At 38.5% G+C, this 24,546-nt stretch overlaps 1 protein-coding gene across 1 annotated transcript; it reads right to left on the bottom strand.

The window, feature by feature from the left end:
- On the bottom strand, positions 1-15,651 carry RAB21 (RAB21, member RAS oncogene family). Its single transcript, XM_068190236.1, has 7 exons — positions 15,282-15,651; positions 8,647-8,706; positions 8,370-8,477; positions 6,670-6,733; positions 5,836-5,890; positions 5,306-5,394; positions 1-3,839 (listed from the first exon to the last, which is right to left on the bottom strand). Exons 1-7 carry the CDS (start codon positions 15,426-15,428, stop codon positions 3,700-3,702), a joined length of 663 nt encoding a protein of 220 aa, XP_068046337.1. The 5' UTR covers positions 15,429-15,651; the 3' UTR covers positions 1-3,699.
- Positions 15,652-24,546: the final 8,895 nt, after the last annotated feature.

Here is a 24,546-nt window from a genome sequence, read left to right as displayed (position 1 = left end):
CCTACTTCTCCTTTTCATTCCACTAAAAACAGAAAAATGGGATGTGGCTGGCTTCAACTTTTATTCCCATACTCTACTATTCATATAATTTAACTGCTTTCAGCTTATGGAGATTCCTGACCTGCATTTAAACTTTTTTTTTTCTGACAGCATCCAACATTTTTGGAGAAGTCCATTTGAGATCTAACCACTTTCCATAACTTCATACCTTTTTGCAAAGCTTTTTTCATCTGGTTTGGAAACTGAAGTAGAAATATAATCACTAAGTTCTTTAAGAACTCTAGAGAGTTTTCTATGTGGTAGAATGCAAAAATACCTGTCCACAAAATGTGTGAACACTGAAGAAAAGCATGTAATATAATCAAGGTAACACTCTATTTCTTGACTGCTTCAAGAGACTATCCCATACAGTTAATCTGGCCATTGGATACCTCCATTTTGGAACCATGTGCAAGACCACTGCTAACCAGACGAAGCCATCTCTCGCAGTCTTTGCAGCTAGTTAGTCATCTCCAAATATGACATCTGAATTTGCCTGTCCTTAGCTGAATCAGTCTATTCCATCTTTTATAGCTTCTGAAGTAAAGTCTAAGTGCAGTATACAGTGTCCATAAATAACACCCAGCAGAGAGACATACTGCTGCATTAAAGCTGTTGGACTTTGGCTTGTTGGATTTTATTTCAGCAAGCGATAAAGTTTCATAGGTAGCTCATGTATTCATAGCAGCAGCATCAAGACTGTGAGCAAGCACTTAAAAGTTGTTTTAGAAATGTACTGTACAAAGTTATACCACTTTATTTTAGTATGTATATGAGTAATCTCTGTCAAGATACACCCTGAGGAAGTGTGCTCAGTGTTGATTTACACATGCTATAGTGAGCGTCTGGCTATCTGCCCCACAAAAGAGGTACCTCCTAAACACAGACAGCCTTGTTCTCTTTCACTTCTCAGAAGAATGAAAAATAGCTTACTTGCTTACAGCCACAGAAATCAGCAACAAGAAAATGGTTCTTCTTCAGACGTACAAACCAAGCAGTCTAAATCAAATGCGAGATTCAAGACTCCTGAAGAGCAAGTCGCATACTAGTAACACCAGGTTATTTGAGTAAGATCCTGCTCAAAAAAACCAAGCTATTTGTGCTTTTCTGTATATCAAGTGCAAAGAACATTCTCAGTATCTTTGACAAACATGCTTTTTCCTGGATCTGTAATATTTTATCTGCTAACAATGAATAGCTGAAGTCTTTCATAAATCAGTCTAAACAATTCATGTTTTCTCCTCTGTCTAGTCTTCAACCAGCTTCCCCGACTTCACAAAGCTATACTTTTGTCCAGTTATATAATGATACCCTGCACAGGTTTTAAGTTTCATAAATAAAGTCCAACCAAACCACAGCTTAGACAGGAAAGTTTCCAGTGAGTATTTTTATGTTGTAGCTTAAGAAAGAAAAGTAACTTGAGAATTTATTTGAAAAAATATTTCACTAATAGCAACCAGAACCTTTTTAGTATTACAAAATTGTAGACCACTTTAGCCCTACCTAAGTTTTCAGTAGTAATAGTTTTAATTCCATAAGGGACTTAAGAGCTAGTATCTACATGCCTTTGTTAGTTTTGTAATTGACAGAAGTCACATGGGATGCCCCAACCACACAATACACTAAAAACTCTTCAGCTGCAGGCAGAAAGATACATTCTACACACTGCTTCAACTAAGTCTAGTTGAAGTTGGGCTGTTTGGGGTTTTGCAGAGATGGAAAAATTAAATTTTAATCAAAAAACCTGAAATTCCTATTCTGAGGCAATTCCATTCTTGAACATCAAGACTTGACAATTTCACTCTTCATATTTTGTATCACTTACAAGGCTGATTGTCAGATACCAGTGTTAGATCAAACCAATCTAGTTTTCAACTTTCTCAGAGCTCAATATTGTCAGATATGTGAAAGGTAATGGTGTTGCTACATGTTGACACATATAATCTCAGCTTTTAGGTTCAAACTAAAGCTCTGCACAGCCAAGAAACTTGATCTTCACTAGCACAAACAGACCACCTTTCTCCATCATGCACACAAACACGTCAGAAGAGCACAGCAATGGTAGTCTAAGAAAATGTATCTACACCACAGTTAAGGCAGAAAAGGAGAAAATGCACCAGGATCAGTCTGTATCAAAGCCCGCTATTATTTCAGAGAAAATAAAAATCAGATTGAAGACAGCACACTTCTTACACAGACTAATTCATTACTACTACTTTTTTCTTTATCAGAACATACCCACACCATTCAGTGCATTCATATGCAATACTAAATCTACCTTTCAGAAAAAGGAAGGCCAAGGATATTCTACTTTGTCATAGACATCACCTTTACTGTTTTTCCAAGCATGACAACTTAAGTAAAAAAAGTCAAAGCACAAAACATTTTGAAGTTTCAGCTACCACCACTTGTGTTCTTTTGTGATAGTAGTTAACACATTTTTTTTCTGAAAACCCTCCTCCTGAAACTTAAGTGGAGTTTTTCAAAACACTTTACAGGAGAAAGAGCAAGTTGGGAATAAGTTCAATTCTGCCTAGAATCCCCAAAGTTACAGCTACATCTGGCAAGTTTCACATCTTCAATTTAATCACGCCAAATCAGAAGTTCTAGTTAATGCCAATCATATTGTTCACTCAAGTCCTACAGGGAAAAAAATATGCTCCATGAATAGTTTATAATGCTGTCTTTGGAAACAAATGTATTAGAGCAGCTAAAGAGTTTCCCATGCATCTGGTTTACTGGCTTCCAGATAGATGAGGGCTAAAGTTGCTTTGACTTTCTGGGGATATTCTGAGAGAACAAAGTAACTGCAGAGGCAAGGTATGTGCATGCACCAACTGCTTTAGCTGCAAGTCAAACACGTCAATGTTAAACAGCAGTTTTTACAGAAGCATTCTCTTCCAGTAAGGGGATACTCTAAGTACTGCTGCTTGCCAGAAATGGATTAAAGAATTGCTGTAGCTATGGATGTACCCAAAACAAAGCTGTTTTCAGGTAGGGGAATAGAATGAGCAGTTTAACAGTGCACATGAAAAGCTTGCATCTTTCACTGACTTACTCACTTCACAATCACTGACAAGACTGATGTACATATTTCTGCACCTGCAACTGTAAAAGCAGATAAAATATTTAATATGTAATTTACAATGTATTTTATCAGCTTGGCATACAGATGAACAGAATATATCAAAGTAGTTGAGTTAAAGGCTTGTGGAGGCCCTGCAAAAATATTAATTCAGGTATCTGCTAATTTAAAAAAAATCAATTTGCATTTTAGAAGTGATATAATTCCATCTACCACAAAGTACAAAGAGCTGCAAAAACGTATACCATTCCAACAATAATGTATATAAGTTATTAAATAATGATCTGATTTAAAAGAATATAAATGAAGCCTTTAAGTAGGTCTTTTCTACATGCATATTATTCCTCATTAAAGAAAAATATGTAAAAAGGCCATTGGTAATTGCTTTGTTAACCACTGTAGAAAACGCCAATTCTCTGGTCACAGACGCCCCTAGTTTAGCACTTAAGGTCTCTGCAGTGTTACATGTGATTATTTTTAAATATTGTTAATTCTATTACTCCATTGGTAAAGAATGTGTGACTTGGAATATGGCAGTCTTCATATTGAGAGGGCAGTGATGCACAGTTTCATAATTATCCAGAAGAACAGCACCCTCCACTGCTCTGTACTTGTGGCTCATCATCAATGATCTGTACACCTCGCCTTGCTATTCCTGACTGACTGGAGCCATTGCCTCTTGCTCTTTCATCCACTTGAGCAGTTTCTATCATTCCTGTAAAGAAAGATGTGTATTAGATGACATTCCATTGTATTTTTACATTAAGACTCTGCTATCTTAATTTAATCTGAACTATATGCACAGAGACAAAAGTTCAGTAAGAGTGTGTTGGGGAAGATGAAATAGGAAAACGTTATAAATATGATTGCCTGGCAAAAGATTTGGAAAATACAGACATTGAGATGAGAACTAGATTTGAAATCGCAAACCTTGACTACTGAATAACTAGAAAACAATAGTATAGCCAGGTTGAAAGCAATCCCCTTTTCTGATTAAACAATGCCCTTTGCCTGCAGATAGGTCCAAAGGTCAAATGGAATGCTCTGTCTCACCTCCAATGTATGGTTCATCCCACACCTGTGACCCTCCCCTGAAGTATCAGGTATCTGTGACCCCATTGGCCCAAGTCCTGTTCCAGCCCACCTTGAAGCCCCCTGATAAGGTGTGCCCGAGGGACTGGATGCTCTCTTGGACCTTCCCCTGGGACCCTCACCTGGAACCCTTGCTCCCTCTCTCTCCTTCTCCCTCTCTCCCTGGGCCTGCCACGAGTTGCGCATGGCAACTCCAAGCAGGGCCTTTCCCCCTTTTAATAAACCATATTTTCTAAGACCTGACTTCAGAGATCTCTCATCCATCCAAACCGTCCTGGAGACCCACGCTCGCTACAAGAGTGGTTCTCCTAATTGTAATGCAGAACTAAATACTAAGTACATGGCATAGCTGCAAGAACATATTAAATCTTTTTTCTAAAGCACCCAACATACAGGAGCTCCTGGTAACTAAGGGAGACTGTAGAGATCCTCAGGTGTCCTGGAGTTAGCAACTTCAAAAGCTAGATTTACACATCCATATCATTAACACTGTTTAAAAAACCCAAACAAACAAGAAACTCCACCCTCCCAAAAAATCCCCAAGCAACTACCTCTTCAGAAACACACGAGACCTTCTCCTTAAATTCTTTTATCGCATAAATACAACAACTAGCATGATTTGCTTGTGTTGGATTTTCATCCCACATACCATGATCTTTACCATTTGTTGAGATTTCTGTGTAAAATTTGCATCATTAGAGCTTTGAGTTTATGATTTGTAATTAACATAATTTGAGAAGATTTTTGAAAGAGTATGAAGCAGAGCATTTGAAGCAATCAGTGGTGAGACCAGTAACATGATGTTTGATTTGGGTTACTACTTATGCGTGGTAAGTGGAACAGCAGTCAGTGTTCCAACAAAAGACCAAGACATTTTTGGAGTAGAGCATGAATTTGCAATATTTTAAGCATTCATACTTCAAGCTTCCACAGCTGTTACAGAACTCCAGTGGCTTGAAGTAGACTGAAATGAAGTCAGTTCTAAGCAGTACTTTACACTCAAACTTTTCTATATGGCCTGAAAAGCATTTCTGAAGCCTGAAGCATTTTATGAATGAGCACCTTACCAACAAACTACATAGTACTTACTTTTGCAAAGGTCAAGAAACAGTTCTTCAATTCCTTTGTTCTGTTTAGCTGACGTGTGATAATGTTTTGCTCCAACAGATTCAGCATACCTGTAGAAATGCAGATATGGAGCCTCATGGTAGTAAAGGACTCAATCTTTCTAAGCCAATTTACATGAAGGAATAAGATGATCACAAGAGGTTTTATTCTGACTTCAGTGTTATTCTACACATGCTTATTTAATAACAAAAAAAAAAGGAATTACATGTTTAAAGCTGCCAGGACTGCTGCAACACACTAGATGAAATTAAGAAAATTTCATGTCTAGAAATGGATTTAAACTGTAAATGTTGACTTTAATCACAAACAACTCTCAAGCTACAGTTTGGTCAGCCAGGATACCCTGTGACTCAGATACTAACACAGCACTCAACAACTGGCAGGCATAAGCCAGCAGTGCCTAGCTGGCTGCTATGTTAACAGCATCACGAGTTTCTTACTCCAGCATAATTCTGCAATGACTGTTTCTATTAGTAATAGGTGTGACTTACATTTCTGCTTCTTGCACTGAAACATGTCTCTCTTTTTCCAAGTCTATTTTGTTACCTGTTGAAAACAAGTTAATCTTTTAAGTCTTTGTACTCTAAAATTATCCAAAAAGAAAGCAGACACGTAATCATGGTACTCCATTTTCTCAAGCTGTCCCAGTAAAGACCAGCTCTTACAAAGGTCTCACTTTGAAGGACAATATGATTTGAGAATCTCCTTTCACACAAGCATTTATAGGCAATGAAGCACCACTTCCACAGAGAGATCAGGACAGCTAAATGCCTCCATATAAATCATCCAATTCAGCCTTTTGCCCTTTTTGTTTGTGATTTATTAGCTACTTCTATATGCTGCAGAGGTAATTTTTGTAGAAAGTCCACATATCTGACCTCATTAAAGTGCTTTAATAATTAGATCAGATTTAAATCTAAACCAGCACTTCTGTTGCATTCCATTTGCATTGAAATTTCCAAGATTTAAGACTCACTCCAACGGCAAGCACTTAGTTATCAAAACAGACAAGCACCTAGTCTATGCCACTGGGAAAAGCCATGAGTTTGAGTACTTGAAAGAAGGATAATATACATTTTTTTGCTAAACTACAATCTGCAGGTGTCAGTACCATGCACTTCTAATGGTGTATAATTAAACAGCTTATTTTTTCAATGAAAATCTTATTTTCCTCAATGTGATCTAATGAATCTTCTAGGTCCAGTCTAATTTTAAATACCTAACATAAGCTTTACCCCTTCACATGTACAAGCTGTCAAAGCAGCATTTGGAAGATATTAATCAAAAGAGATGTTTCCAATTCAGTCATGTTGAAAAAGACTTACCTACTATACATAAACAGATTTCATTTCCCAACATTTTTCTTAATTCCTTAACCCAGTTTTTTACCTGCAAAAAGAACAGAGGTGAGTTTGTTTTCACTTGATATACTATTAAATTAGGCAGTGTGGAACCATCCCATTTCCTTCATTAACCATCTACTGTAAACTTAAAGCAAAAATATTTAAAGCAACATAAATGAAAAAGTAATCTTTAGATTGCTACACATGGCCCTTGTTCAACAGGTTTTATTTCACAGGTGAAATTTAGAGCAAATGACTTAGATAAAATGGTTGAATTACTCCAGAAATATAACTCGCCACACTGAATATAGCAAGTTCACTGCATGGGCCACTTTAGGTCAGATATGAGATCTTTTATCAATAGGCAGTTACTGACAGACCACAAATAGTACTTTAAAGGTGGAGACACCTGAACTAAGTTTTTCAAGTTATAATCTAACAGATGTTTATTTCTTGAGAGAACATATGGGACAAGCATGTTAAGTCAGCTGATGGTAAGGCATCTGTAAACAAATCTGTTGTGGTGAAAAGTTTGAAAGTTGTACGATCACTGCATTGACTTAGGAACTGCTATTTTAAGGGAATAATTGTGAAGAGAGGCAATCATTTCAAGATTCTAAAAATAAGTTAGGCTACATGATCCAGCAGTGCTTCTGCAGTAATTTCTGTAAATCAGATTTCCCTCTCTTTTTTTTTCCTGCACATTTAAATGCTTTGGTATCACAGGGTTTTACTATGTAGGGCTCAGCATGAAAAGGCACAAGTTGAAGTAGTATCCACAAGCCGTCACCATTCTGCAGGTGGCCACAAGTGTTTAACTGCTAGCACAAGCGCTTTGCTTGCCCTACACCAGACTATTTAAATTAGTTACGCAGCTGTGGACCTGTACCCTTACACTATTTCTATCACTGCTAACCCAAGCCTTGCCCATACAACCACACTTTCTCACTTCTCTCTACCAGAAGTCCAACTGGTTTTGCTGAAAGTCAGAGACAAACTTGCATAGAAAAAAGTGTCACCAGTTTTCAGCTGAAAAATCCTAGAGTGGTAGCACAGATTGACATAAGGTAGAAAAAACTCACCTGATCAAACTGATCAACTAATACAGACATAAAATAACTAGCCATCAAATTACATGTTTTGATGAGGACTTAACAACAAATAACTTATCACAGAGAAGGTAATGTCTCCACTATCATGTACTGCAATTTCAAAGTTCTCAGATCTGTAAAAGGTCATGTCACTTAGTATCTTTTAGTAATTTGGTTTATACAGTAAAGATCAGTATGGCATACCGTGACAACAGCCCAGGTTTATGTTTACAGCCTGTCACAGGTAACTTGCACAGCTACATCACAGATTATTCTCAGTTGGAAGGGATCCACAAGGATCATGAAGTGCAAATCTTAAATAAATGGGTCATACGGGGATCAAACCCACAACTTTGGCATTATTTGCACTGTGCTCTAAGAAACTGAGGTAATTCTTTGGCGTTCTTTGAATAACATGATAGCAGGAAAGTCAGTCTTTAAAAGAATACTAATAAGCTGTATACTTCCATTACATGATCTACATTTGCAAATATATTATATATACTGCCGAAAATAGAAGACTTCTGTTTACACATATCACAGATTATCTTTCAACCAGTTTACAGTTTAGATGTAAAAGCTGCCCAGTACCTTTTGAAAAGAGTCTTCATCTGTTATATCGTATACTAGAATAGCGCCATTAGAGTCCCTGTAGTAGATAGGCCCCAATGCATGAAATCTTTCTTGACCAGCTGTATCCTGCATTTAAAATACACTTGTTAGCATTTAAGAGAAAGTAAACAATATTTCAAGGAACTCCAAATACTTTATTAAGAAGTGCCTAACAATTGCAATCTAGTAAGCCCAAGTAATTTTGTTTTTTAATAAAACATTCTAATTAGCTAGGGAGGAAAAAATAGAAGCATACCCATATTGCAAGGTTTACTCTTTTTCCACCAATATTTAGTTTCTTCGTGAGAAAAGATGCCTGGAAAGCAAAACAGATTAGAGTTAAATTTTAGACTCCAAACACATAATTTGACTTGAAATTAATTAATAACGCATCAGAAGCAATAAGAGACAAATTTCCAGATCGAAAGACTCTGTAAACAAGAAGGCTAAGTCAATACTAAGCCTGTTAGCCATTTCACTATAGTTTGCCAGCAGTCTATTCTAAATAAATTTGAGTTAAGCCAACCATTTTCTACATCTTTTTACTGTTGTTTTGAATGATTTGGGAAGGATGAGCTGTGTGGAAAGACTCTGAATTCACAACACTGATAAGTCTAAGCTAAACTCAAAGCATTTCACAAGACTACGTGAAGTCTTAGTAGGAAGGAGCCTAACAGGATTTTTAATCTGTAGGAATTAGGCAAAGTAGTTCACTATTAGTAAGATACTAAAAACATAAACAATTGTTTTAATTTATCACTAAATATCTTGGAACATTAGTATTTCACAAGTTTCCTTGTCTGTACCTTTTCCCTTTTTTGCTGAAGTGAGCCCACAACTCACCCGTTTTTTCATTCTGTATTTTTGTTTGTTTGAGCTGCGAAGCCACGGGATAAGCATAAAAGCTGCTTTAGAATTCCACCATTTTAATTTCTGGAAATGTTTTACAGGACCAGAGCCCATTGCAAGGTTAATCTAATTTCAGTAACCTGATTAGGTCTAGTTTCTTCCAAACTTGCATGATTCACATTTTCAGACACCACCTCTGTTACTAGGTCTGTAATTTGACAGCTAAAAAGGGAAAATAATTTAACACAAGTTTACGGACCAGAACAGGGTCTCAATGTGTTGATCCATTAGGAACGTGCTCCCTCCATTCTAAAGACTAGCAGTAACATGTTATATCAAACAATTCAGTTACCAAGGGCTAACTTTTTTCTTCTGCCTTAAATTATAGTGAGTTTTCATTTCAGTTTTACCTCAGTTTGCATTTGGGTTCAAACAAGTACTCAGTGGTATTTTATGATACATTCATCAGATTATTTTAGGCTGGACTGCTGCAGCTCAAGAGGAGTTCTCTGTATAAGCTCCGACCAGCCACAGAACCAATAGTCACATGTGTGGAAAGTGTCATGGGCCAGATGAGCTGCTTGAATCAGCTTGCTGCTTAACTACACAAGCAACCAGAATGCACACAGAAGACCACATCAGTTCAATGCACACTAGCCTAAATTGCTGTCAAAGTGCCTTTCTGGAATGCTGCCTGTATTACAGTTAAAGTCATTCAACATTCAGTTGCTAGAGCAGCTCCTGCTCTTCAGCTCCTTCCCTGGCATCTGCATGACCCAAGATGAGGCGATTAAAAAAATCCTTTTCACCTTTATGTTGTACCTTCCCCCAAACCTTTCCACAGAGTCTGATAAAATAACAAGAGAGAGAGAGAGAGAGAGAACAGACTAGAAGAAAAACACGTTCCAAGACCAGATAGCAAAGAACTGATCACTACAACCCTTGTGTTCAACGTAACTAAAGCATTAACACTACACTACCCTCCCAGTCTACAGTGACAGGACTCGCTGTAGTGTCAAAAGTCTGGAAAAACTTCCAGACAGCATGTTAAATGGATTTGACCCTCTAAACAACAGCTTAACAGAGTAACAAATATTCAACATCAGAAAACTTTTCATTCTTTAATTAAAAACTCTAGAGAAAGTAGTTGATGGCTTTCAAACAGCTGTCCCTGAGGATTAACTCATCAGCAGTCTTCATCATTCGTTGTATTACACCACAGTTTAAAAGCCGGAAGCTTGGAGGCAACTTCAGAAGTTTTAATCCACCAACACTTGGGCCACAGGGAGAGAAGCTATTATTAGGCAAAATGAATCAAGCTTACCTGACAATATTTTATTGATCTGCTGTACTACACTACTCAATATTCTAGTGTAAATCTCAAAGGAAAAGCTCTTCTGAGCAATGTTTGCTTTTGTCATAACACCAACAATCAAAACCTGCTTAGGTGATGTGAATTCCACACAAGTGTTTGAGAATCAATTTCTGAGAAGAAAAAGCTTTCACAGAAAGGAGATCTATGTTTTAAAACACAGAACTCAGTATCCATAAAGTCATATCATTGCAGCTTTACACAATGACCCAGTTAATAGCACAAGTATATCTGCTATCTGACAGAGCAAAAACTAAAGTACTTTATCTACATAGGTGAGTTTTGCTTCAGTATAACCTGTCCTTCAGGTACTACAGCTTTTGATAGGAATACTATCTTTTATCACTCAGATTATAGATTTCCATTTTTTATATACTCCAGTACTAAAAGACTCCTGCCTGCACACTTTTGTGTATTACAAAAACCTCCATAACCAAGGAGACTCTGGCAAGGGTATTTAGCACTGGTCTATCATACTTGCCCACTGTATTAAAACTTGATGAATTTGTAATGATTAAGTTTTAGTGTATCTAAAGCTTTAGGCCCATAATCAAAAAAGGAGAGACAGTATCCTCTATCAGATACCTAACAAGATTGGAACTTGGTATTTGAAGAAGTCATGGTTAGTAATGAGCAGAAAGCTTTGTGAGCATGCTGGAGGAAGCCATCAATACTATACTACAGATTTAATTCTTCATTCTTCTTTAGTTTGTTCATATACTTGAAGAATACAGTTAGCAGGCTCTGCTCACGAATTAGTAGGTATGGGTAAGTCTGGTGCATTTACCATCAATAAAATGTATTTTTACATCCACCATGGAAAACATGCCAAAGACAAATCAACTAATATCTTTTAACTTTCAACTCACACATACCCCTCCCAAGCCATTCTGGGGTTAGTGAGGGAGGGGAAAAAAATAAAAACAACCAAGTGAATACCAAGACTATACTGTTTCTAGAAATTTGGGGAAACCCAACACATAAGAAAGACCCTTAACTTCTTTTTTGAGATAGTTTAGAGAAAAAAGTCAGTTGCCAAGATTTTAAAGTTTGTCAAGTTTCAAAATCAAAGCCTTTGACTACCTACAGGGCGTTAGATAATTACACATACAAAAAGCTTCAACATTTTCTCTAATCTCCAAAAAAATTACTGAATTGAGTGCTACAAGTCTGAGTTGTGACTCTATTTATAATCAGTAGCTATTCTCCATATTATTTTAATTACTACGACAGTTCATTTTTGCTAGGACTTTCAAAAACTCACAGGACCATGGTTAATTCAAATATAAGTAATTTTAAACAACTCTTTGAAGCTTCCAATTTTCATATTTTGACTCTACTGTCTTATGACTGGTTTGAAGAATACTTATGCACTTAGAAAAGAATAATGCAATTATAAGAGCTAAAATTCCAATCTTTTGATGTGGCTGCATGAAATATTTTCTTTCTTTTAATTCTTTCTTCTGAGTTCAGTTTTGTATGCCCACCAGGCCCTGCTAGGAGCTGATAAAGGGGCTTGAGTAGAACACAAGGAAGACACAGCTGGAAGAGAGTCTCCTGAAAGTCACTGAAGAAAAGCAGGTGTGTGGCACCTGCCCTTGAGTGCTTCATGCTCAACAGAAGCGGGTCAGGCATACAAACACTGCATATAGCATTGAACTTCCTTACATTGTCTTCCACTCCCCAGCTATCTTGATAACCAAGACAGCTTTTCCAGGTTATGCTAAGCCCATCAAAGCAATCAGGAACTCTACAATTACAACCACATCAGCAGCTCTCTTGGGTTGGATATTCTGCAGTCCTCCACACATTTAAGAGAGCAGTATTCAGAAATTGTATTTATCCTGAGCAATTAAATAAGTATTTACCCAACTAAAAAACCCAATAATTTTGGTTTATTATTAGAGTAATTCCAGCACAGTTCACTTGATATCAATTTATATCTTATAATTATTGTATGAAGATGAGGGCACTTACTTCAATATTTCAAACAATGGGAACCAACTCTAACTGCCCCGCCAGGTCTGCCAACAGGTTATGAATTATATTAATTGCATGCAAAAACCCCTACTTTTCCTGCATCAGCTTTTCCACAATGTTCTAACTAGATGCTTTCTTCTGTGAATCAGTAGCTACCTTCACTTCAACATGCAGGTCATCAACATTTAAAGTACATGACTTGATACTAACACAACTACAGCAACACATCCCAGCAGCCCCCTAAATCACAGGAGGTTTCCGTGCACTCCAGTTGGCATTGAGAGAAGGGAGTAGGGAGGGAGGAGAAGCTGCATCCTTTTAGTCTAAGTCTTCTATGACTAGCACCAAAGAAACTTACCCATTTGGGTATAAAAATAATAACTTCACAGTAGAAGAACATCTCTAGATGAAGTTTCCAGAAGGCTACAGTCTCACCACCCTTTTTGCTGCAAACATACTGAAATAAAGCACTATGCAATACTTTCTTTTTTAAGTTAAAGAGTATCGTGGATGGAGAGCCTCTTGTCTCAATATCTAGTGATTGCTTCATATGATTCATCACTGTCACTCCTTTGCTGGACCAGGAGCAAAATGTTTATCTAATTTTGGCTTTATTGGAACAAAAGGAATTTGGTGCATTACTTTGAACTGTTGCCATGAAACAAAGCAACCTTATCATATTAAGCCTTTTATCTTAAAAAAAAAGGATGCTTTGCAAACATGTTACTTCATTGCTTAATCAGATAGCCGAGTTTCCCTTCATCTTATTTTTAAATTCTCTTTTAATTGAATAGTGGAAGAACTCCAATTTTTTTTTTCTAGAATGGTAAGATGGAGGGAAATAACAGTAATAAAGAATACTTTAAAAGTGCACATGATGCACAATAAGATTCAACAGCAATTGACATTGTATTTTATAATCAGTAAGATGCATATGTGACCAAGGAGACTCAGAACAGAAAAACAAACAACTTGATAAACAATGTGCAGTCAGTTAAATGACACAGGTAGCAACCACAAACCTGGTTAAGGTGGAGAAACAAAATCTCAGTATGAACAGCAAACATGTGCTTCCACTCCTCAACACACCCCTCTCCAGACAGTCAAAACCAAAAGCTCTGGAGCCACACCATCTACGGACATTTGCTATCAGCATTTTGGAACAATTTAAAAGCGAGTTTTTTGATATTTGTGACCCAAGTCTGCATTTCAACCTAGTTTTTGCTTGTAATTTTAGGTTCTCCACTACAGATTTAAAGAACAAAAAACCCCAAACAGCAAACATAAGGTTCATCACATAATCTACTTGGACCTACTCTTAAAACATGGGATATGAGAATTCAGCTACACATGACCATTTTGATGCATTTTAACTGATTGTCTGCTCAATGCTACACTTCTGACACCTACAAGCTACCAGGCATCTCTGTGGCATACCAAGCATCAATTACCTCTGTGGCATGACAGCTACAACTAGCTACCTAGAAATACCTTGCCTAGTAAACTCACCAATAGTTTAATCCAAAAGCTGAGTATGAACACAAGATAACAAAGTCTAAAACATTCTTTTTACCTCTTCACAGCAAAAATGGAGTTACATTATCTGTTTATGAAACATTTCCTGCATTTCTTCCAGTACATCTATAATGCTGCTTTCATTTATGGGAAAGTTTCACTATTAATTACTTCTGAGACACACAATTCAAGAAGTTTCCCCTAAATGCATGGGAATGGTACATAACTACCTTAAAACTCTTTTCTTTTTAACACCATCTATTATTTCTTCTGTACTTCAAGAAACTCAAAATTAGTTCAAAACCCACTACTGGTCCACCAAGTAGCATGGTTTCTTCCTCTACTTAAAAAAAAAATTAAGAGTGGCATGCATTGAACCCACACGTCCACCTATGCAAGTTGACATACTGAAAGACTTACCACTCACAAACTTCAAAACATGGTTTCTGAGACCATGCACAGTACAAGCAGTTTATTCTGTACCACAGCATACATGCCATCCATCACTAACTAGTAGGCCATGAAAAAAACCATTACTTTCAAGCAGGCACCCCATCACATTTCATGTGTGGAACATCACTTTGCAGTTCTATATAAACAGCAGACAGTACTACTGAGAATCCAGGCAAAATTCAGGGAGCTGTCGTGACAAGCAGTTAAGCTTTAAAAATCCTTCCCATTATTAAATCATAAGCCTTAATCTCATAAACCACTTTGTGAAAGCTGTTTTCCTTAAACAGAAACGTTTAGATAGTGCTAATGTTAGGATTTGAGAACATGAAGAAGACTACGATTAACAAAAACACAGCACGTATTAAACACTTAGTCATCAGTCCACTAACAACGATTACAATAACAACATTACTTTTGCATCATACTTTCCAAGATTCAAATGAAGACATTCATAGACGTAATTGAAAAAAACGGAGCAGTTAGTACGTAGAGGAGAAACGAGGCCTAAACATTGAAAGCTGAGATCTGAGGGCTGAAAATAACGAGAAAATTGGCTCCCAGCAAACTCGGCAGGGGACAGGCACCATTAGCGAGCGGCGACGGCGGCTCCGGCTGCCACCAAGCCGCAGACAAGAAGTGCCAGCAGCGCGAGGAGGCGCGCACAGTGAGCGGAGAACAACAGCGGGACGCGCACACCGCCACCGCCCCGCCCCGGCCCGCACCTGCAGGGTGGTGATGTGCTTATCGTTGAACTTGTTTTCGCAGTAGCGCAGCACCAGCGAGGTTTTCCCCACGCAGCCCTCCCCGAGCAGCACCACCTTGAAGGAGAAGCTGCGGCCCCCGGCCGCCGCGCCGGCCCCCGTCGCCATCCGCACCCCGCCGCCGAGCCGCGCCTCACATCAACGGGCCGCACCGCGGCGCCGCCGCCGCCCACCGGGACAAGGACCTGCGGGGGAGAGGGGCTGGCGGGGATGGGGAGGCACCGGCGAGGCCGCGGAGACAGAGGCTGGACACGCACACGGCAACCGAAACTGCCCGGCGGCCGCGGCGCCGCTGCCCCTAATGGCGGCTTCTTCCTCCTACGTCACGCACCGCCCGGTCACGCGCAGCCCCCGCCGCCAATGGGAGGGGGGGACGCGGCGGCGGCGGCAGGCCCCGCCCCCTGGGGGCCGGCTGGGCGGGGCCAGGGGCGGGGCTAGAGCGGGGGGCGGGGCCCAGAGCAGGGATCCCGCGCCTGTAGGGATTTGTCCCTGAATCCCGTGTTGAGGTTTCCTCCTGCAGCGCTCGCAGCCGCCGAGCGTTTCCCCCGGGAAACCGAATGCACCTAAAGAACACCGGCACGGATTTTGTTTGATTTTCGTTCCTGGGAACTAAGCTACACTAGTCTCTAAATGTTTGCAAAATAAAAGTCCGTAATAAAGTACTTTAAATCAGGGATGTGGGAGCAGGTGAGGAAAAAGGCACAAGTAAAACGTTCTCGCGTCGAGTTCCTTGCTTGCAGGAGTCCAGTAGAATTTCATACACAAGAATTGGATAACTGCCTTGTAAAACTGGGTATCATTCCTCAGTTAAAAGCAATCCTCACAAACCGATCCAAACGACTGCAGTGCAACTTCTCTCTTGTGATGATTTAGTGGTAAGAAAAATAATGATTATGAAAAGGCTTCATAGTGCAATTTCTTTTTTCTCTGTCAGGTAATATTAATGCTCTGTTGTATGAGAAAGAAAAAGAGGATGCATCCAGGAGAACAAGGACTTGATTTCCCGGTGTAAGAATCCTCATCACTGAACAGTATTACATTCACACAGAATGGATTGCTTTTACTTCATCCAGAGGCGAGTAAAGGAAACCTCTGCCATGGTGCAGTCAAACGATGCATTTCCCACTGACGGTAGACTGCTGCAAGTAGCTGCAGTATCCCATCTTTTCTGTTCTCCTCTGGGATTACTGATTTTGTTGTATGAGAAGCCTGTACTTCCAAAACTTCAGTCACCTGTATTAAATAAAACTAAAAGGCTGATCCGTCTGAGAACAGAAATTCTGCCAGAGCTACCTGAAGTGCCACGTTTCACTGTAATCTCATATACGACTTTGAAAAATCTGTAGGTTTAACTATCTGTGAGTGTTACCAAGTTATTTTAATGGTGTTAATTTAATTTGGGAAGTGTTTGTTTCAGAGAATTTGAGAAGAGAATGGCTCGTTTACCTTCAATTTATTTTGCTTCCCCTTTTTACACAGCTTCCTAAAACCACTTGTACAAACCTTCTGTGTTATCTGGGCTGCTGATTATATCTGCATGAGAAATGCCTTTCAAGATGTATTTTATATTTCATGAAGATACTACAATACTCTATGTTATTAAACCAAAACAAATTGTACTACTGTATCCATTGCCATGAACTTTGAACATTTCTGTTTTATTTCACAGGTGGTGGCATCTCTAAAAGTAAAAATAATGTTCTTCTTTCAGCTTGCATTATTAGATCTCCTTACAAAAATATCAAATGTGTTAATTCCACTGTGAACTTAAGTGTATGCAGTAGTTGTCAGTGGAGATACTTAAATTGGTCAAACCTACAACAACATAAACAGCACCTCCCAAGCTGTGGACAACACACAACTCATTTCTAGGACCATTATATATATATCGAATAATATAAGGATAGAAGTTGATTTGCAGATAATGTCAGTATTTTTTCAATTTTTTTCCCTTGGAGAATATTTCTGAGCATAATTTTATATACTTGCAGAAAAAAATTCTGAATTTATTTGGTTTGCTTGTAAAAAGAATCATATTACAAAATCTCAGCCAAATAATGTACAGTTGTATAAGATCAATGTCCATAAGAGTACAAGATGTCCAAAAAAGCAAGAAATCAGAACGGGGAAAAAACTCAACCCAATAATAACAACAAAAATCCACTTAAAAGGAAGTTAATAATATTGTCAAAAAGAAAGATTAAGATTCAGAAGACAAAGAATAAAGGTGAAAAGCAAAGCATGTCAAAAAGAAAAAGAAAAGAAGAAAAGAAAAGAAAAGAAAAGAAAAGAAAAAAGAAAAGAAAAGAAAAGAAAAGAAAAGAAAAGAAAAGAAAAGAAAAGAAAAGAAAATAAAAGAAAAGAAAAGAAAAGAAAAGAAAAGAAAAGAAAAAGAAACAATTTGTAAAGAATCTTGACCTGGAGGGACTCTTCTGAATGTGTTTTTCCCACCCACTGCTGAGAGACTCCATGTACCCACAGGGATGTACTTGACAGGTTCAATAATGTCCTTGGAGACTTTGTGCAGCATGAAATTTTTTTCTGATTTATAGAAATAAGTAAAACATAGAATCTGATTTCTACCTAAGAAAGAATGCCAGCAAGGAACAATGTTATTTTTTCTTGTAAAGAAAAAGAGTATTATTTTCTAAAAGTTCAATTCTCCAAGTTGAAGCAGAATTGTCTGCAAATGTCATTTCCCCCCAGGATAAGCAGTTCTGAATTCTTTGCCACTTTGCATTATGGTTTTCATGCACCCATGGCAATGCTGAATACTATTCCCATGCAGTCAAGAGAGATCCCCTTTCTGAGAAGCAGCATCCTGGACTTCTGCCGAGAACAGCAAGCATGCTGCTCTGCCATTAACTGACCCCTTGCTATTGGTGTTTCTACTTTCAGGACCAAAGGCAATGTTCCAGCTCCAAACGAGAGGCCCTAACCCTCTAAGAGAGGGTAAACCAATGGCTTATAAATGTAATAGTTTTAAAGTGTCAGAGTTACAAAAGACAAAACTTCCCTTCTGCAGAAGTCTGCTTACTAGATGTATGCTGTAACAGTAATAAGAATGAAAACATTTAAAAAGACAACAACAACAAAAAAAAAAGACACAGAAATTCTCATTTTAAACACATATTGGCAGACTAGGGAAATTCCAGAGGAAGGCAGAACTGGTTAAAATTTAAAAAATAATAATGGGACCCATACAATCATAAACTACCTAGAATAATACCAGTCATTGGCAATCCTTGTTTAAATAGTCATGCCAGTGTTTTCAAACACAGAAGCAGGCAGGTTCAAGAAGAGACCCACAGGTCTGTATTCACTTCCTGGGATATATAAAGAATGGAACTTTGCACCAGAATGACTTGCTGCTGTGTGGTACAGCAGGAGATGGGGACGACAGTGGCACTGTAGGCTTCCTCAGACTCTGCTCAGGGTGGGAGAGAAATGCAAGTGAGACCTTGCAGTGTGCTGACTGTGGGCCACAGCAGTAATAGTAAAAGGGAAGTTTTCATTTACTGGCTGATAAGCCAGCAGATTTTCCAAGAGCTTCTACAAAGGAATGGGAACATAGGAAGCATAGGTGCCAGAAGGGTTCGTCAGGGACATCCTAAAACCTAAAACCTCAGTTTCAGTGTTACTGAGCTTCAAGTAAGCAGTGAGGAGAGGATAGAAATGAGCTGCTGTGAGTAAAACGGGCCTGTTTTGCATCATGGAAGGCTTATTTAATCACCCATACATCTTCATCCAAATCATCATCTGTGTAACAGCAACCAGCCTGTCCACAGACCTACTCTTTGGCAATGGTAATTGCCTGTTGCATGCAGGCTTGCACAGCCTTCTGTACACACAAATGCCCTGATACACCCATCTTCACCATGGCAGTCACACCTTCAACTGTGGGGAGGAGCAGATGATGACACAAAGAAAAGTAATGACACAAAAGAAAGACTAATAATTAAATGAAGCATTCAAATGTTATGTGTGCCAGTCAACAAAATCTAATGAAAAAACAGGTCTCCTCAGAGAAACCTAAGATGACATTACAGTCTTTGGCTGTTCAAAGGTAAGGCCATAGCTGCACTAATTTTTTTCAGGAGCTTGACTTAGTACCCACATGCTAACAATGGGAAAAAATTATTTTTTGATGCAATGAAGGACAAATTCATTGCATCAAGAACTGGATGAGCGGTTCAAAGTAGTTATTGGTGCGACAGTTGTCTTTGAAAACTGATGTTTCCTTTAGGGCCTTTTGGGTTTCCTAAATGGTCTGAAAAGTAAATATAAAATCAATGCTAATCAAACTTGAAGCAATATGGCACCGTCAGTGTGATAAACAGTGACAAGAATGAGGTATCCAGCAAAAACTGTATAAAAAGCTGTCATCTGAAAATGAAAAGTAGAAATGTTATAAGGTATACAAAAGTGTTACCTCGTTGTCAATGTAACAAATTAGATAGTCAAAACATAGCAGGTATCTAAGTATATGACTGTAGCAAAAGGGCAGAGGTAATTCCTGGATATGAAATAAGGAAGTAATGAAGAAGTTTTTAATCTCACTGCATGGCATTGATAAAACTTGAACTGGAATTTGGCATAAAGTTAAAAAATAGGGCAGAGAAAAGGAAAGGGCTCACTTTGGTCAGTTCATCAGTGCTGTAGCAGGAACAGGCACAAGGAAATAACTAATAACAGGAATCTAAAGCCAGACACATTCAGATTCAAAATTAAACACAAGTATTTAATGACCAATAGCAACTGAAGAAAACAATTCCTTATTTTCTGGCAGCTTTGCTTGAGGGGTGTTGGGTAGCCTGGTGACATGAATTTGGCCAGATACAGATTGCATTTCAGTCAGTACCTAGGCCCAGTTCACAGGAGATTGACTATCTCTACCAGCTCTCACATCTAATAATAATTTTAAATAATTTTTTTTTTATATTGTATTCATCACATTCATTGCTGAAAAGAGACAGTCAGAATTATTAATGGCCCAAATGAGAACCACATCTCACTAAAATGTAGGGCCTTCAACTAAGACTTCTAAAATTGAGAGGGAAACTTGTATTCTAAACATATACTTCATGGGAATGAATGGAGAAATCCCAAGACTACATGGTATGGTTTAAATTGAAGCAATTTATCCTAAAGTAGCCTTTAAAACAAGGAAAAAGACTTAATAAATAATTTTATAACATTATAATTCCACTCCTACCATTGATATAAAATATATTGTTGCGCTCTTAAAATACATATGCATTTGCAGACACTTTCCTTTGTGAAGGGTCCCTTGAAGTGTTTTGCTCAGCAGACACTGGTGATGAGCAGGTAAACAAACCAGCAACAACAGTTACATTGTCAATTATCACTCTTGCTCTGTCCTGCATTTTAAAATATTGTGAAAAGGACAAGTGACTGGACACCAGGATGATCATGTAAACTCTTAAAGCAAGTGCTTTCCTTTCTGTGACTGAACAAATGGAATTGAATCAGCTAGCCTATTCATTTATTCGTAATTTCTTCCCTTAGAAATTTCTAATTAAAGCCGGTGCTTCTTTTAATTACACTAAGTAACCCAGTTTCAAGAAAGTCACATAGACAAAATGCAAAGAAGACTTTATCAAGGCCAAGTGCATATCATTTTCAGCAGAACACTTCCCCTAAAACCAACTTCTTCTTGCTGCTTTAACCAATGAAATATTTTCTGTTAAAATGTTTGTATTTTGTTGTTAGAAGTGGAGAGCTGAAGTGATAGAAATATTGGTCACACTTTCTGTATAGACAAATGCTTATGAATGTATGACTCCTGCCCCCATGGCTGAAGCAGGTGATGCCCCAGGGCATTGTGAGGGGCTGGGGGAGTTACATGTGTCTTTTCAATTCTGCAGGAAAAAAGAAATCTTTTGCGCCATCAAGAGATTCTGAATATGAATGGTCCGGTGGGATCGTACACTGCCTGATTAGATTAGGATTACATGTTTGAGAACCATGTTGTAACAAACAGCAGCAGTGATGTGTTTCTGACCAAAGCCTCCTGTGAGAGCACTATACCAAGTTGCACTGTACCCCTGAACAGGCTGTCTGCACGGGGTTACTTTTCTGCTTTTCAGCTTTCCTGTCTGAAAAAAACTAGGAATATACTATTAAAAACTGTCTTCATTAGAGATGGGAAAGAAAAAGGTAAGGCATATAAGTTTAACATCTAGATGACATTCTTATTTCAGGTGAGTTCTGAACCCAAGTGAAACATTTGTTAATCTATTCTAATCTGTTAACCTATTTGAATGTAAATGGTGTATTACTCGAATCTGCAGGCAAACAATGTGAGAATATTTTTGTTCATTTAACTTCAAACTCTAAAGAACACTAAATTTTATTACACTTCCTTTTTGTCTTGTGATAAGGGCTTTGCGCACTTTTTACGGTTTGGTTGACAATAGATGCTTTTTTTTTTCTGGCATAGCTTTGCACAAGCTGAATCTACTGCAGAGCACCTTGAGTAGACACTACCAAGTGCAATGTCAGATGCTGACACCCATGTCTTTGTTTTCCTATGGCACCTACCAAAAGACAGAGTTTGCAGAATTCAGAGGTACGTAACACTCATGCTTCTCATCCCAATGCATCATGAATCAGCCCATTTCACTTCTTAATTTTAAATTATATTAGGATTAGACACTTAATGGAATGAGATGATACACATCTGTTGGGAGCACCATAACCAATATATTGGTTATGGCACTTTAAGGCAGACTGAGACTGCTACTGCTTTGAGGGACCATTTGATCATAGCAGCTTTTGAGAGTGGAATGAATTCAGGACTTAGGAAGTCAACAAGTGAAATAATGAAATATCAGGAAAACAAGTAATAGCGACCATAGTGACAAAAAGAGTAGGATGACATAAGTTATTGCTTTTCTAGTACTGGGCTGAACTCTGCATAAGCCAGCGTAGCAAGAGCCCTTTACTAAGCAACATCACAACGCAGTCACATGATTTTTAATGATGTCCTTCTATCTTCCCAGCTTTGCAGCTAGGGCTGCAGCTGCAAAGACCTTATAAAAGTAGTTACCGACAATACTAAAGGGTATTAACAAATGAGCACCAGAAAACTTCTTACTGCTTTCTACTGATGTTTCCTCTAATTGCAGCATGCATTCTGTTTTTTCAAACCACTGTCATCCTTGCTAATGGTGTGGGTTTGAACCTCCAAGACCAATTTGGGCAGTGATCACATTGCAGTATTTAGTTCTGCTTTATGCTTGTTTGAACATAGCCACAAAAAAGCAGCCACCAGACAAGAGAGGTACAAACAAGTTATGCAAGGCTTCACAGGTGACTCAGCAGGTCCAGCCAGGTAGCTCCCTGCAAACAGGCAGCTGTTTCCATACTGGTGCTGCTCTCCTTTCCTCAGCATGGGTCAGGCCTGGTTCTTCCACCTTTCAGTTAATCCAGTCTTCACTTCTTGAATCTCACCTGGATTAGCAAACACTTGTCCTTGCTCTAAAATGGCAAATTCCAGAACAGCAAAGAGCAAGCAATGCTGCCGGTTGGTCTACTACTGGAGGATATATCTGTTAGGAAGATATTTTCAAAGTGATATAGTGTATGATACTTGCTTCATACCATCAGTGAGTCACAAAATGTTTCCTGATCAGAAATCATAATGGTGATCATCTACTTTCCTATGCATCCACCTTACTGAGTTTCAAGGAAAACTCTGACATATAAGGATGGGGTAGAGTGCCCATCATCAAAGATATTCAAAATGTGATTGGACGGATTGATTATTGCTAGATAATCTCACCAAAGATCCCTTTCCCACAAAAGGTTGGACCAGATGGTCTCTCAAAAGTCCCTTCCAACCTGGGCTGTTCTGTGATTCTATGATTTAATTAGTGGTTGTAGTGGGAAGATATTAAAATTGACTTTGAGAGATGAATGTTGTAGAAAAGCTACTGAATATTCCTGCTGGAATTTCTTCACTTGGAATTAAGTTTTACAGACTTGGGAGTACCTAAGTACAAGCTGCCATTTTCTCAGTAGCTTTGTTTCCACATTTCTGTATTTATCCTCATTTGGTATTGGTATTAATATTTACTGAGGATAGCTGCAGGCTTGGGAGTGCTGCAGGGATCCACATAGTCTGACTGAATTCATGTACCTTCTCTGATTTATGCATTACAACAGGCCCATAATTGTATCCCAGAGCTGCACCTTATCCCCCAACAGAAGCAGGATTTAAATTAAAAATTATTATACAGTAATAGCAATAGCCAGAAACATACCTACATACCTACAAAGCTTTAACGGAATAAATTTCCTGTAAAACAGGTTAACTCCTGCTTGAAGAAAAGTGACTTAAAGGCAATTTAAAATGTTAGATAATAAAATGTAAAAAAAAGCTGTGTGGGGACCAAAGTACTGCTGCAAGAAATGCAGGGAAAACAAATCCTACTTACAAATCTGAGATGCTTGGTCCTAACAGATTGTAATGTGAATAGTGCCCAAGTTGGTTCTGTAAAATACCAACAGAATTTCATGACATTTCAGCCCTTTACTGTCAGAAAAAGTAAATCTGCAGAATCAGCTTATCCTTAATACCCAAGACAGGTGGTATACTCCCTTGTTGCAGTTCTTTAAGGAATGGCATCACCCTGCAGCAGACCCCCACAGATAGGAATGTTAGAATGACCCTTAAACCCTAGAGGGAACCTATTGGCCAGAGGCCAGATGGCCCCAACCCCCCAAAACCTAGATAAAAACCCACTCCGCCATTGTTCGGTCTCTTTTTCCTCCTTCTCCCCTGAAAATAAACACATGGAAACTGAGCCGCTCTCTCCTGGCTTCTGAAACTCTGCTCCTCAGCCATCCCCCAAGACTGAGCTAGCATAACAGTTCAGGGGGGCAGTCAGAGGGGATTGTTTCACTCCCTTTGTTTTTTACACCACTTTATTTTGCTGTCCCAGGAAACTGTGTAATAATGGACCACTCAAATGTAGCATGTGCAGACCCAAGACAAATTGCAGCTGTAACCATAAAACAGAAATTTAAAAAATAGATACTGGCGATTCTGATACTAGTATACTTCAACAATCACAGCACCAAGTCTAGGTGAGACCTGGCTGAAGATTTCTCGCATGCAACTGTATCAAAATTTTACTTAAACACCTAATCAAGCCAAGCATAAGGACCTGTAAGTCACAATTGTAACCGCTTCAATTAA

The sequence above is a fragment of the Anomalospiza imberbis genome, chromosome 5 (assembly GCF_031753505.1).
Source record: "Anomalospiza imberbis isolate Cuckoo-Finch-1a 21T00152 chromosome 5, ASM3175350v1, whole genome shotgun sequence".
Lineage (NCBI taxonomy): Eukaryota > Metazoa > Chordata > Aves > Passeriformes > Viduidae > Anomalospiza > Anomalospiza imberbis.
The sequence above is the reverse complement of the archived record's forward strand: the minus strand, read 5'-3'. Positions and strand labels throughout refer to the sequence as shown.

Bases quoted from the DNA above. Each gene is read 5' to 3' on its own strand.
- RAB21 (XM_068190236.1), bottom strand. From the start codon at position 15,428: ATGGCGACGGGGGCCGGCGCGGCGGCCGGGGGCCGCAGCTTCTCCTTC. The intron at 6,734-8,369 runs GTACTGGGCAGC...TTCTTTTTGCAG, and splicing joins ATGAAGACTCTTTTCAAAAG to GTAAAAAACTGGGTTAAGGA. The intron at 5,891-6,669 runs GTAAGTCTTTTT...TGTTTTCAACAG, and splicing joins AATCTGTTTATGTATAGTAG to GTAACAAAATAGACTTGGAA.